Source organism: Gavialis gangeticus, unplaced genomic scaffold (genome assembly GCF_001723915.1).
Source record: "Gavialis gangeticus isolate Ggan-Ray unplaced genomic scaffold, GavGan_comp1, whole genome shotgun sequence".
NCBI lineage: Eukaryota > Metazoa > Chordata > Crocodylia > Gavialidae > Gavialis > Gavialis gangeticus.
Window position 1 is genome coordinate 17,036,595 of NW_017729002.1, and position 15,218 is coordinate 17,051,812.

Below are 15,218 nucleotides of genomic sequence, written 5' to 3' on the forward strand. Positions count from 1 at the left end.
CTCTCTAATGGTTTTTCTGTGGATTTCTGGGGGCTTCTTGTTTATTATTTCTCTCATTTAGTTGGGTTCCACAGGAATTTGTTCTTGACTTCTATCTATTTTCCCTCTATGTCAATTTTAGTCCCATATTCAACCACCACACCTCTATGCCAGCATCTTACAGGTCGATTTCTTAATTTTTAAGTGTCTCCTTCTATTCAAACAAAACCTTTGTCTTTCTCTCTGACAACGTATGGCTGTCTACCCATATGTAGTTCAAATTCAACATGGTTAAAACAAAGTTCTGAATCTACCCTGTCAAGTTCTCACTCCTATCCCCTTTCTCACTCACTGTGTAAACAAACATCCTGCCTGTCACTTACTCTTTTAATTTAGTTACTATCTTTGATTCTGACCTCAGTAGATACTCACATTCATGTTAAGCCTAAGTCTTGCCAATTCTTTATCATATTTACATTAAGGTTTAGCCATTTACATACTGCTAGAAACTCTTGGTCCAGTCTCTAATCATCTTTCATCTCAACTGTATTGCCTCGAAAATAAGCTGCTTGTTCTCATTTTCAAAGCCCTTTGTAATCTATCCCCAAACTACCTTTCAATTCTCATTCCTACTGAAATGGAACCAATGCTCCCTGCATATTTAAACTTTGAAAAGGAGAACTTTTATTCTGTATTATTATATATTGTTCTTTCTTGTTTGGGAAGGGCTTCCAAAAGATCAAAGCTACCACATTATTCTCCTTAAAATTCTTCTTTGCCAAGAGGCCTTAAAAAAAAACAACCTCAACAGTTAGACATGGATGTGCCAACATCACTACCTACCATGCTGACCAGTACTGTTTTTTTATATCCTTATACTCTCATTCTGACTCTATATATCCATTGCCTCACCACTTAACACCTAGGTTTGTAATATATTTTGTTTTCTGTTGTGGAAAGTCCCCAAAACAATAAGGCCCTAGATTTTGACTGGAGGTCCAGTCAGTAGCCAATACAAAATAATACCAAGAACAATAAATGATAACAAAAATCTTTAAGGGAAAAAAGTGTTTTAAAATGGAAACCAAGTCTTCAATAAAGAAGCAACCCATACAGGTTTCCCTCACTTTATGCTGTACATGCATTCCTGGAAAACAGTGCATCACTTGAATTCACATAAGGGGAACCCACTTTACAATGTAACAAATAGGGATACGTTCCAAGACTTTGACTGTACTAACCCCCAGACCCACTTCTACCACTTTTACAAAACAATTTTGGTACTCACCAACAGCAGACAGTACACGCAAGCACAAGGTAGTGGTGAATGTTACCAAAATGGGGATGGCAACTACAGAGGCACATCGCAGATGAGCAAGGAGCACAGATCCACACAGGAGAATATATTTTGGTGCGTGTCACTCCCACAATGCACCGCACAAAGCAGCTGACTGTGTGCTTCCATCCCACTGATCACTGATTCACTCAAGAGTGAATTTACCTTGTATATAATGAATTTTTGGTATAAAAAAGGGTCACTGCATAAGAACGAATGGACACAGAGCGAGGGAAACCTGTACTACATTCTGGTTCAGTTACAACTGAAAGTGAGAAAGTTTTAAAATGTGCAAAGAAGAGGAACCCAGAAGCATTATGCTGAAGAAACAAGCACAAAAATGTGAAGTAAAACAAACTAGCCCAAATAAATGTAGGATTTTGCATATCTTGCTGTACATGCTACAAAAACATCTGTCATTCTAACTCACTGGAATTCCTAGGAGTTGGGGGTCCACAGGCTGTCTGAAAGGTAGGGACTCAGGGTCCTGCCTGTACAACGCTTCAAGGGTAGGCATGAGAGCCTGGCGCAGCTCCTCAGGTTTGAAGACTTGTGGTGGGGAAAAGAAGGAAAAAAAATACACAGACACTGTTACACAAAAGAAATCACCTCAGATATTAAAACTATTCTGGGTGTGTGTGTGTCTGTGTGTGTGCGTGCGTGCGTGTAAAATCACACACACACTAGGATAGTAGTGGTTACCAGTTTTTTTGTCTCTGAACAACTAGGTTCATTAATGTTAATGTGAACGCTTTGTTCTGCTCTGCATATTGTCACATTTACTCCCATCTTCTCTTTCCTGAAACTGTGTCAGATGTATTACGTGTAAATATAAAATCTAATAAATATATTGGTTTTATGAACAGAAACTTATAATCTTACCCTGTGAAGGGATAAAATGATGAACAATAAGGTTTTTTTCCCCCCAAAGAGAAAAATAATCTAAATGCAATTCTTTCTTCCTCTTTATCATATATAACTGTCTTACCCTTTACAGAACTTTTTAGAACAAGGAAAGCTGCAGGCAATGACCAATGATCCACAGAGAACTGTATGCTTAAGACATGTTTTTATTATAATAAGTGTTACAGGAGTTTTCTGGACACAACATGGAAGTCCTAGTCTGATGGGCTATAAATGATTTGGAATGTTAATACTCCCAGATTTATACACAACCCACAGTTTCAGCCATTGGACATGAAAGTGTAAGTCTGACTTTACATTTCTCTCTCTCCCACAGACGGGAAAACAAGGCAGTATTTTTCTGCAAAGTTAATTAGGGGAGCTTTTTGTATATCCCAGGCATATCGTACTGTTTCCTTTGGGGAAACAGTTTTGACAAAAAAGAGAGGACTATTTCCTGAACACAGTGAAAAAGGTAAAAGTGAATGGACAAAACAGCTCATTTAGAGACCTGCGCAGCTGAGGCCAGACTTTCAGTTCAGAGATTAAATACAAAGTTTTGTTAAGGCATTCAAATCAATATGGAATCTCAAAAGGATTACTCTGCATAATCTCCTTACTCATGCTAACTGTTTTCGCTCCTCATAAATTTAACAACAGGTGGGAAGAGTAGGAATTAGACTCTTTGTCCACAATCAGCACACTGCATATTACTGAAGTATGCCTGTACTGAGGTTGACTTTCAAACCAAAAAAAGGAAAGATACCCAATTCTTTGTTCACTTGCACTTTATTTGGTAATTTTGCACACAACTGTTCAATACATTACCATTCTGATTTTGTACTTGTTAGCATCTTTACACTGATGTATATGATTACACACAAAAATGGGGCTGAAAAATGGGATCACTCTCTTACAGAGCAGTGGTCTCCAAAGTGGGGTGCGCAAGACGACCCATTGGGGTGCAGGAAGAAAATGTTAGAACTTCTATTTATATTAATTTTTATCTCATCCTTTTTTAATTTCTATTTTTTGTGTATGTTTTATAATGTACATAATATATTAGTACAGCAGTACATGTATATAATTTATAAATAAATACATATACATATATTGGGGGTGTGTGCTCAAAAATTTTTTACTGATGGGGTGCATGATCAAAAAAGTTTGGAGACCACTGTTATAAAGAATTGAGAATTTGGCTTTACATTTTTAGCTCTGCATCGTAGACTGTAGTTTCCTTTATAATTCAGGCATAACAGACTTCAAACTTTGTGACAAAGACTGTTATTCTGCATTTTTGTACAATGGCTTAAGCCTTTGGGCACAACCACAAGAAGTAACACAAATGCAAATATTGTAATTTGGTAGATTGCCTTCTTAAGGATTGGAATACATTTCTAACAGCAGAATGGAGCAACATTTCTTGATTACTGCCAATATAATACTAATGGAATGCACCAATATCAGAATATTTTATGGTGAAGTGGAATCTTGAGCATGTGATTGCTTGGGGTGGGGAAAAAGAAAGAAGAATTACTGGACACCAAAGACGGGGGAAGGGGTTCTACTAATGAGAGAACCTATTCCACGGTGTCATTCTGGACTTCATGGAATAACAACTGGATGTCTATAATGATAGAGAATGCCAAAAGCATGCTACCCTTTTCCAGATGTAAGGACATAGGGAGACAGGCTATCCCCAAATGCTGTCTCCCAAGCTTGGCCACAAGAGCTCTTCTGTGCCTTTCCTTCAGCTTCTTTGAACTTCAGAGCATGCAAGATTTAACTGAGAAGCTCGGTTCAGGATAAGTGAACCCTAGATTTTAGGAACTCCTTTGTTTTTGTAGTCCTTACCTGGTTACATTATAAACAAATTTCTTCTCTGACAACTGTAACAATTTACAGGTTTCCTTCAATTTATGTGGTACACGCATTCCCGGAGAACGTACATAAAGTAAGCCCACTTTATAATGTAACAAATAGGGATAGGTTCCCATGGCCGTGAGGGAGGCTGGGACTAGGGAAGGTGCAGGGAGAGGGGTGCCACTCCCAGGGATGCACAAGGGAGCACAGCAGAGGGAACTGGCAGTGGGTGTGGGGTGGTGGGGGTACAGCTCTTGCTGCAGCAGGGGCTGGGGTGAGTGGGAACAAGCAGAGCCCCGGGGGGCATGGCGCAGCTTATCTGCACTCACCTCAGCCCCTGCTGCAGCGGCCCTGGGAGCAGCTGGCACAGAGGGAACTGTCGGCAGGTGCCTCTTGCTGCTCTGTGCCCCCTGGCAGGGCTGCAGGGCTGTGCTGGGCTCTTCCTGGGGGCATGTATCCCCCAGATCTGTGCATGGGATGACAGCAGGCTGCTGCCGGCCACTCCTGGGGCCACTGTACCAGGGTCTGGGGTGAGTGTGGACAAGCTGCGCTGTGACGTGCTGCCCAGGGCTCTGCTTGTTCACACTCACCCCAACCCCTGTTGCAGTGGCCCTGGGAGCAGCCGACACCAGCTGCCTGCACCACAGCATGGCGCAGCCCAGGAGCTGGGGTGAGTGGGGTCAGGTGGAGCCCAGGTGCAGGGGGACAAGGTGGAACTTGGTGCAGCCTAGCGACTGCAGGCAACTGGCACCAGCTGCTCCCAGGTCTGCTACAGCAGGGGCTGGGGTAAGTGGGGCCCCAACCCCACAGCCCTTTCTCCTCCCCCCATAGACTTGCCTGCTTGGACAGGGCATGGGGGGCGCCTATGCTAATCGCATAAGAGCAAATTTACCTCGCATATAATGAATTATGGGTCTAAAAATGCTCATTGCATAAAAGTGAATTTACATATACAGAACCTGCATAAATGAAGGGAAACCTGTACAAGAAAAGTTTCCGCCTTTCAGAACATCTGGAAGCTATTAAGGGTTTAAATCTAGTAATGTATGCTCCATTATCTCAGCCAAAACTGTACTTGCCTGCTGCACCTGCCTTACATAAATGTGTAACAGGGGACCCTGCCTTGTCACTGAGTGAGAAATTGAAGGCTGCACCTTTAAGCCAAGCTCCTGAGAAGCAGGAAGAGGCAGGCTGTGGGCTATATAATAAGCCCTGCACCAAAGACAGAAGGGGCAGTCTGACCCAGGCAGAGCTGGAGGAAGGAGCTCTCTGGTGGGAGCAGAACAAAGCACTGTTGGGAACTAGAGACTGACTGTGCTAACTGAAGGAGTTCCCTGTGCATGAAGCTGAGAAGCAGTACCAGAAAGTGGCAAGGGAACTGTGAGTAAGCCCAGAAGGGCCAGAGCTCATAGGAGCCAGCAGGATTGGATAGCAGCCTGGGGAAGGTCTTCAGAAGAGCTGCCCACTTGTAACTTAACTGTACTGCTCATTGCATTTTGTGAGTTGCAAGGCTCTTGCTTATGAAAGCTTATGGGTCTCTGAATTGGTTTCTAGGGTACAACTAACTTGTCTTCCACCTGAAAACAAGTAAAAGGTAAAGCAGCACAGACTTTAGTGCTGATGGTCATAGAATTTTTGTTTCTTCCATGCTGGTTAGACACCTCTGTTTTGGGTTTCTCCCTTTTGCAAACAAATATTGTGTGTGTTCCTTGGGAAGGAATGTGTTCTTGTGGATATAAGTCACAAGGAACTAGCACACAACCATTACTTGCCTTATTTTGTCTTGGATACATAGTTCTTTGCCTGAATCAGTATACTCCATTATCAATTAAGTGACAACATCTTGTTGTATATTTAAAAACGCTCAAGGGGAATTCAGCTGAACTCACCAAAAAGAAAGTACTTAGAAAAGACAAGAGCAGCATTTTAGACCTACAAAAAGACAATATGCTTGGATTTGGTTCTCTTTTTTCTTGTACTCTTTTCAGTAGGGGATCCTGTAACATACGGAAGATACCAGTGTAAGGTTTGGTGGTCCTTTGAAACACCTGAAGAAACTGGCCACCTACCAAAGATTCTGTAAGGTGGGATGGCAGTGGCAAATTAGCAAGCCCTAATTAACAAGCACTCCAAAATGTTTCTCTTCTTGAAAGAAGCGAGGGGAGGAAAAGTGATAGGAAAAAGCTTAGCTGATAACAATGATATCTGTCTCTTCCCCATAGTGTCTGAAGAAGGGCAAGGGAGACATTTACTGTTATTTTTCTTAAATGGCTTCTTGGCTAGTTTGGAGTTTCTTCAAGGAAGGTGTGGTAGCCTGGACCCAGAAATGGCACCCCCCAAGGACTGCTCACAAAACAGGCAAGAAAAGCTAGAAATTTGAAAGTTTTAAGTTGCTAAATGAAAAAATCCCTTGTCATTCTGTAAAGGAAGGAAAGCAAGTCAACAGAGAATCTGTAATCCTCCATGGAGGCCAAAGAACTAAAACAGTTTAAAAAATGACCAAGGGAAGTCCTACTTCTGCAATTTATACCCAAGTCCTGCTTCAAGTCCAAATCACTACAGCAGTAATAAACAATTAGAAGGCAGTAATGACCTTTCACCACTCGGTCAGATTACAATATAATCCACTTAAAATTGCACGAATGAGTCTGGTACAGGCTAGTTAGCATATCAGGATAAGTGTATAAATAGATTAATAGTGCATCCTGTATAGCCAGATATGGGAGGTATTTACTCTGAGGAAAAAAAAAGGGCTTATATATTTAGATTAAAACATCATTATGAGCTTCAGTCTCCTGTTAATGAGATGTTTATGCTATAATTCATATTTAGATATCACTAAGTGTAAGATCAAAAGAATTACTTCAGCTATCAGGACATCCCATGCAAAGAAAGCATAAAATTCTTCCCATTGGGAGCTGACTTTGCTGTATTCCAGTTTCATACAGAGCATGCCTTTTGCATAAGACTGCAGAGGAGAAAGTCTCAGACAAACTGCTGCATCTAATGAAGAGATTTCAGCAATACGTATTAAAATAAGTGGTGTTAAGATATTTTAACACCATTGTATACATGACTGATTTTCGCATACTAGTTAGTTTAACAATTCAATATAAAAAGGAGATTAAATAAATCAATAAAAATTAAGAAATGCCAAATATAAGATGATGGTACCTGCAACCATAATTGTCCAGAATGCATACACAGTATGATATGGTCCGTAATTACATAATACCATTTTTCAAACAACTTGCACCAATTTTTTCATGTCTGTTGGTGGGCAAAATTTTATCAAGAAAAGAAAATTTAAAGTGTAAAAAACAAGAAAATAGGGGAAACTAGGAGCAAATGAAAACAGCTCTCACTAGAAATGGTGATTATTTCTTAATCACATGTTTGCATGCAAGAAATTTGTTGAAAGAATTTAACGGGAACAAGCTCCCAAATGTGCAATGCTGCCTTGTTTCCTTAAAGAAAAGTGAGTGTGGGGAGGGTCAGGGAAGGAATACAGGAACTAATCATATAGGTTCAAACAAGCCATATTCAGAACACTTAGCACTGCAGATTAATTTGGAACACGAGTGGTATTGACATTCTCCAGGAAAAAGTTTTGACTAGCACACTTTGAAAGTCGTAGCACTACATCAACAACTACACAAAGCCTCCCCTCCCCAAATTTACAGGACAGTTATGGCAGTCTACATACATACTTTTTCTACGGGGCTGTGATGGGGATGTTGATTGTGAAGTATTGCCATTTGTGCCATTCTCATCTTCCTCTTTAGGTTCTACTTTTATTTCAGGTTTCTTTTCTTCAATCTCCATTGGCTCCTGCTTTGGCTCTGTCCCTTCCATCTCTTCTTTCATTTGTGAAGATCCTTGTAAATCCTCCTCCATCTTAAGAAAGGAAACTAGATGAAATTTCATCTATACTGCTTCAAACAATGAGTTCTATAAGCTTAGGGTGTCGCAACAGCACCAGCCAATTAGGGCTTTTCATAGAAAAAAAGACAAAAACATACTCTCTTTTAACCAACCTTTTTGTCAGCTTAGCTCACATTTACGTAACTTATTTTAGGCTCTTGCATATTATTACTTTAATTAAATTGTGAAGTAATTTCACTTACCTCAGTCTTGGGTTCCACTTGTGTTTCACTGGGTTCTGGCTCAGTTTCTTCTTTTTTAACCTCTGGTTTACTTTCTAACATCGATGTATCAGGTCCCAGTTGCTGGGAGTTGGTATCAGTACTAGCAACTGAGGCTGGGGTGGGCACCCTGTTATCAACACTAGCTGCTGCCTGGGAGAGCTAATATAAAGAAAGGTATTTAAAAAAAAAAATCAATAAATACACTGAAAAAAATGGAAGTATTTTTTCCTTGCAAGAGGGATAGCACAAAATTATATATAAAAAGGCGGTACAAAACCTGAATCTGGGAACTCACTAAAATCAAGATCTAAATAATTAGATCAACACCACAAGGATCTGCTTATACAGAAGGGAACAAAGAGGAATCTCATCTGATGCAGCAGCATATACAGTTAACAAAGCAGGTGTACTGGGAACAGTACACACAACTTAACTACACACACTTTGTCCCCATTTTTAATATCTCAGTGCAAATACAATGATCATGAAGGTAAAAAACTAATGATCCCAACTAAAGCCAAATAGCTTGGACAGATTATGTACAAGCCTCCCACACACAGCTGTAGAAATATTCTGTGCATTTTACGCTTCACAATAGAAATCAAATTAAAATTGCTGTTAAGAACATTTAGATGGATGCATTTTATGTTTGCAGATTATTTAAAAAATATTTATGTATACATTTCGATTAATCTTCTACTATAAAACACAAGCAACTGTTACAACTCTATAAAAGGCACTAAAATTTACATGCATAGTGTTATATAGGGGAAAGATTACTTATTCAGTATTTAGGGGTTTTGTATACTTCAGCCAAAAACAGCAACTGATACTCACTGGAGTGCCAGGAGGTTGTTGTGCCTGAACAGACATTGGCTGTTGCTGAGATGGCTGTGGGGTTGGCACAGATGGGGGTTGTACTGGGGTTTGAGGCTGTGGTGTAACTTGAGCCTGGGCTGCAGTCTGTCCTGTTGGTGTGCTTTGTGTCTGTGTTGCATTTGGAACTGAACCAGGTGTTGGGGTAGGGGTTTGTCCTGAAGATGACACTGGTGTGGATGGCTGAGTAGGTGCTGCTGGCTGAGGAGGAGTTATTCCAGTTGGTGTTTGGTGTTGGATAGGCGGCATGCCAGCCGCTGTGGATACAGGAGGCACAGTCTGATGTAGAGGTGGCTGGGTCACTGGTGGACACGACAGCGTACCACTCTGTGGTCCTAGCATATTCACGGAGTTAGGAAGGGTAGCACTGGGAACCTGCCCCTGCTTGAAAAAGAGACACAAAAGTTTTGATACATCTATGCTACCTCAAAATTCTAGTCATGTTCTCTTTAAGAGCATTAAATACCGTACAACAGTGCCAAATGTAGATCACCTTATCTGTAACTTCATTTATACTCAACTTGTTTTTGCAGTAACTCTTGCTGTTGCACATGAAAAGATTCTGAACACATCAGAGAGCTTTTCAGTGCCTTCTGCTCAAACCTGAACCCTAAATCCGATTACATTCTACTCCTTTTATATACTGTTTTACTGGAATAAAAGGACTAGAACCCAGATGAAACTCCCACCATTGACAGAACAGCCAATAGCAAGCCATTCTTTTTTTAAATTGTACTGAGCTGAGCAGCATCTAGAAATCAAAGAATATAACATGTCATAAAGCTACCCCCAAACCTAAACCATAAGCTGTACTTGAGACTTAGTGGTTACATCTGCCACAACTGAAACACACAAAAGACGACAAAATGTCTGGTAACTGTTTTTATCCTAACTTTACTATTTCAGAAATTATATCATGTATGAATCTACATTTCAGTCAAACACTATTATAAATGTTCTGTATTTGTATGTGTGCACATACACATTTAAAAATGTATTCCTTAGGCAACCTAGGAAATTGGGGGCCAACTTTTTGGCAGATGCATCCCCAAATTATGCCCTCATGCCCTGCTTAAGTGCCAGTTTGATCCCTTCCCCTGCCCGATCTGCTGTCTGTTCCCAGGCCTGTGCTCCCTGCCCTATATCCTGCTCTATTCTTTACTTCCTGACTTATCTACTGCTGCTGTGCTCCCTTGCCCCCTTGCTGTACACCACACATTGGGCACCCCTGACCTACAATGTGAACGGAAGAAAAGTGGAGAGTACATCTTGCTAATTTTAAAAGCAGAAATAAGAACTGTATATATAAGTTGCATAAAAGATCTGTGTATCACAATAAACCTAAACAACAAAATGTTCACCTGCAATTAGAACTTAAAATGGTTAAAACCGCTGATTTTAAAAACCCATCTAAAACCCATCAGTTCTGAAGGGATACCATTGCACTACTCATTGTTCATTTAAGAGACTCCTGGAGGGTAGAAATTTATCCTTTTGATTTAAAAAAAGCGCAGAAATGTTTCTTTTGCTAAACAATTAGCAGCCTGACTGACCTCTGCAACAACCTGGAGAAGAATATGACTGATAAACAGTATTTTCCATTCAGATGCAGCAACAAGGTTAAACAAAATAATTCTAAAAAGGTTTCTTGGGCTATATGCTTTCTTGACACCTGTAATTTAAAACAGCTCTGAAGCCTGCACATAAAAAAAGGAACATATACATGACTGAGATGTAAGGGGGGGGGGGGGGGGGGATGAATATTTTCCTTAACAAATACACCTAAACCGATTATGTTCATGGAAACATTTGGAACACAGAAGACATTAATTACACTGCAAGAGAGAATGAATGAAATGACGGTCTCTGATAAATTGGCTACTTGGACAATTATAATGACTACTGGATATACAAAAAATAAAACTGAGTAAATTAAACTAAGATAACCCATTGCAAATAACCCATCTTGCAGAAAATGAATTCTACCTGAGAAACTCCAGCCTGGGCTGTTGACTGACCCATGCCTACAGTGTTCACATTCATAGCCCCACTGGATGCCGGAAACTGATTTTGAGGCAGAAACTGGTTTTGGGTAGGGGCCTGACCCATCATATTATTGGAATGAGCTCCCATCATGGTCTGTGGTTGAGGCATTCGGGAAGGAGACATTGCCATCTAAAAATTAAACACATTTCAGTTATTTAAAAAAGTATATAGGTATAAAGGAAAGAATTCTACATAATTACCCATAAGATTAAAAAAATACAAGCCAAATTTTGACCTCAGTAAATTCCAAGAAACTTTCAATAAATAAGCTCAGCATTTTGTCCAAGGTGTTAATAGGCAACTAAGTTACTTTCAAACAGGGGGAAGAAATATTCTAGCTATATTTAAAATACTAAATGTTATGCTGGTCTCTCAGTTAACCATGGACAAGTAACATACTAGAACTCTTTCTACTTTCATTTTCTGAAAGAATGAAACTAAATTTTCATGGGGCAACAAAGGAAATAACATTGGATGGCTATACTTGAAAGCACTAAGTTTCTTCCCAAAACTGTGTGGTGTTATACTTTTGGTATCTATATGTGGCAGCATTAAATACTGGAAACAACAAACAATGTCAGTAAAAAAATCTGATAGAATAACAAGGCCAATTTCCCTGAAATCACTCATTTGAATTGCAAACTAAATAAATTATGTAGTATTCACAATAGCATGAACTCAGTTTTTCCTTAAGATACATGATAAAAATTGAGGTATTTGATTATGAGATAATTAACCAATAAGATTTCAAAGGTAATACATTTAAAAAGTAACAAATACAAATACAAACCGCTGGAACAGCACCCATGTTGCTCATTTGTACAGGATGGTTCATTGGAGAAGCTGCACGGGGTGCCATAGGTGCCTGTGGCATCTGTACATTCCCTATGGACATGGGGTTAAACTGATTCATTCCTGCAAATGTACCCCCAAAACAACTCATTAGGAACAAAATTACCACACACGTATTTATGTATAGCACACTCACCAGCCTGCAGTATCATAATTGAAACTGCTTAAGGTGAAAGACATTGCCTAACAGTGACAGATGGCAAGTAGATTGGGTAATTACGCTCCCCTTCACCCACGGTTTGCCTCACGTTATCAGAAAAGTAAAAATTAATTCTCACATTAAAAAGTGGGCTTTGTTACTGAATGCAAAACTGCCAGTAATCAAAGAAAGCAAACAAGGAGAAACAGACAGGGGAAAACCAAGTAGGGCAAAAGAGTGAAATTTGTCTTAAAATCTGTTTTGGCCTTAGGGGGGCAATACTGGAGGTGATGTTTAAGAATATAATAGTACTATAATGATAGTTCTAGGAAAACTTTAAAGTGGTTTCTTAAATACCAAAAAGTTTGCATAATAAGGATGGTCTCTTGTTTATTTCACTGTAATTCTCAAAGTAAACAGAAAAAAATACACCCTGAATACATGAAGGTAAGCCATTCCCCAAATGCTAATACAACCATAACCAGCAATTACAGAGAAGCATGTCCCCCTCTCTTTCAAAATCCCCCTCAACTACACATCCTAAATAACGCAATCAATTTTGGTAGATGCAGAATTTTATTTTAGGCTCAATGATATTTACTGATGATATCTAGCAAGACCATTTCCTTCCCTAACCAAAATAAATAACAAAAAATGTTAAGAGCACTCCCAATGGGGACAATCTCATGATTGCAACACAAGCTTCAGGTAAACAGATTCCATAAAACTGACATTAAATCAAGATTTGGCTAAGAACTGGACAACATTTTGGGAAGCTGAAATACCAGTAATTTTTAGGGAAAAATAGCTGAGGGAGGCTACACCAACTGCCCAGAATTTATAGGGGGTATTAGTTAATGATGAAGTTCCCAATTAAATATCTTTATAGCTAGCAGGGTTAGCTGATAGAGAAATGATGAAAATGGTTAAGTACATTTAAAAATTACAGGAAAGAGAGACAGCAAGAACAGATTCTCTTCCTCTCATGTTGCTAGCACTCCTGATTCAGTAAGATAAAGTCTAGTACAGTATAATAGTGAATGCATCTACTGACAGGAAAAAAACATGCATCTCTCAGACAAACATACACATACTCCACCCATCCATACACAAGATCCGAAAGGAAGACACAGAAGAAAAGCAAACCAGAAAATGCATGTTTTGAACAAAACTGACTTAAAGGAAAATTAAATACCTTGAGACACCTGCATACGACTCATAGGCACATTTGGCATGGACATAGGTCCATCTGTAATGGAAACAAAAGAAAAGGTCAAAACTGTTTCTCCTATTTTAAAAAAAAAGTCAGAACTAATTTAAAAGCACAGGGACATTTTTGTCAATTTGGCAACATACAGAAGTAGTACTCAAGTTAAATGAATTTTATAAAATGGTGTCCCACCCTTTTTCCATTTCCCCGGCCCAATTCATCTTCATGAACAAGTACTTACTTGGAGGTCTTACGGGCTGTGCCTGGCCCATGGCAGCAGCCACCTGTGGAATACCTGGTGGCTGAGCACCTGGGGTCTGTAAGGCTGGCTGGTTACCCAAGATCCCTTGTTTATGTAAACGAGACCTCCGTTTCTCTTCTAGTTCCTTTTGTATCTTATAGATTTTCTCTGCTAATAAGTGATAGTATTCATCCTATAAATGAGAGATAATATTCAGTCAACTCTTGCCTCTATCAAAAAGAGACAGAACTGACACTTTTTTCACATAAAGAGCTGTTTATCTGAACAATTACAGCTCTTGTGATAAACTAGATGGAACTTATTATTCTAAGAAACAGTGAACTTAAAAAAATCTGGAAAAAATAAAGTTTCTCACGATGATTCACTATCTAAGTCTATATTTCAAAGATAGACCTTTGCAAATCATGTGTGGATTTTTACAAACAGAACAGCTGTAAGGTTTCTGGAAGAAAAAACAATATGAAAATTCAGTTGTTTCCAGTAGGACATAGCTAAGTAGATGGGTACTTCTAGAGTAGGTGTTTCTATAATGCACTTATCGTCCAATCCAGAGTCAACACTGAGAGAAGCTGCCCACCTTTACAATTCTATTGAACAAACTTCTGAAAGCAGCTGTTAACTTGGTGTACATGAGAAGATCAATTCAGAAATATAAAGAATAAAACTGTCTTTGTTCCACATACAATTTATCTGACAAGACAGTTGCTACTGAAAGGGAGGGAGACAACTAGTGAGAAACAGTGACCAAGATGAGCAGATGTCTAAGGACATATGCACAAGGAAAAATCCATTTTGTCAGATGTATAGAACAAACAGGTGAACATGTTATGCCTACTTGAGGATACTGTGTTCTTTATGGTCTGTGCTGCCATCATGGGTCTGCAGACCTAGGATTTACTTAATTTACAGTCTTTTTTGTGTATTTATTGTAAAGAATGATCGAGTCCAGTATGCAGAAAGGCAGGTTTCCCTGAATCCTTCTAAAGCAGTGGTGTTCAACCTTTCAGCCCCATGGGCCAGTGACACAAGGCTGATCTGTGGGCTGGATCCTATGGGCAGAGATGGTCCGAGGGCATGGGGTCAGTTCATAGGTGCCATCTGCTGTATCAGGTCAGGCTCACATGCCAGATCTGGCCATGAAGCAACCCTGTACACCAGCTATGTCATCAGGCCTCTACAGGACTCCCCACAGGGCCAGAAAGTTGGCAACAGGAGAGCAGTGGCAACAACTGTCACAGCTCTAGAAACTGTGGTAATTAACATTGTCACCACTCTCCCACCACCAAATTTCTGGTCCCATGGGAAGCTCCACAGGCCAGAGGTTGAGAACCATTATTCTACAGAATTAAAAACATTCTTTAGTTGCTTAGGTTTCAGGGAAAGATGGAAAGGTTCTCATGATTTAGCTAGAACAAAAGGTTTGCTTTATGCCATAAATCGCAGCCTTATTCCAAAGCCTGCGTTCTTTTGATTTATGGAGGATTATCTAACAAAAAGAATTAAGGACCGTCTCAAGTCTACTCTTAACTGAACTGTTTAAATACAGGCTCTGTAACAGCCACCACAAATAGCAGAACTGCAGCTTTGCTTTAACAGGGATC

At 39.7% G+C, this 15,218-nt stretch overlaps 1 protein-coding gene across 1 annotated transcript in view; it reads right to left on the reverse strand.

The window, feature by feature from the left end:
• The window catches only part of CREBBP (CREB binding protein), a 232,906-nt gene that overhangs the window by 66,572 nt on the left and 151,116 nt on the right, over window positions 1-15,218 (reverse strand). The window contains exons 10-17 of the mRNA XM_019507551.1: window positions 13,597-13,789; window positions 13,341-13,394; window positions 11,945-12,069; window positions 11,095-11,283; window positions 9,070-9,489; window positions 8,212-8,391; window positions 7,795-7,981; window positions 1,746-1,864 (exon numbers count right to left, since the gene is read on the reverse strand). Coding sequence (XP_019363096.1) covers window positions 1,746-1,864; window positions 7,795-7,981; window positions 8,212-8,391; window positions 9,070-9,489; window positions 11,095-11,283; window positions 11,945-12,069; window positions 13,341-13,394; window positions 13,597-13,789 — 1,467 coding nt within the window. The remainder of the gene's footprint in view (window positions 1-1,745; window positions 1,865-7,794; window positions 7,982-8,211; window positions 8,392-9,069; window positions 9,490-11,094; window positions 11,284-11,944; window positions 12,070-13,340; window positions 13,395-13,596; window positions 13,790-15,218) is intronic.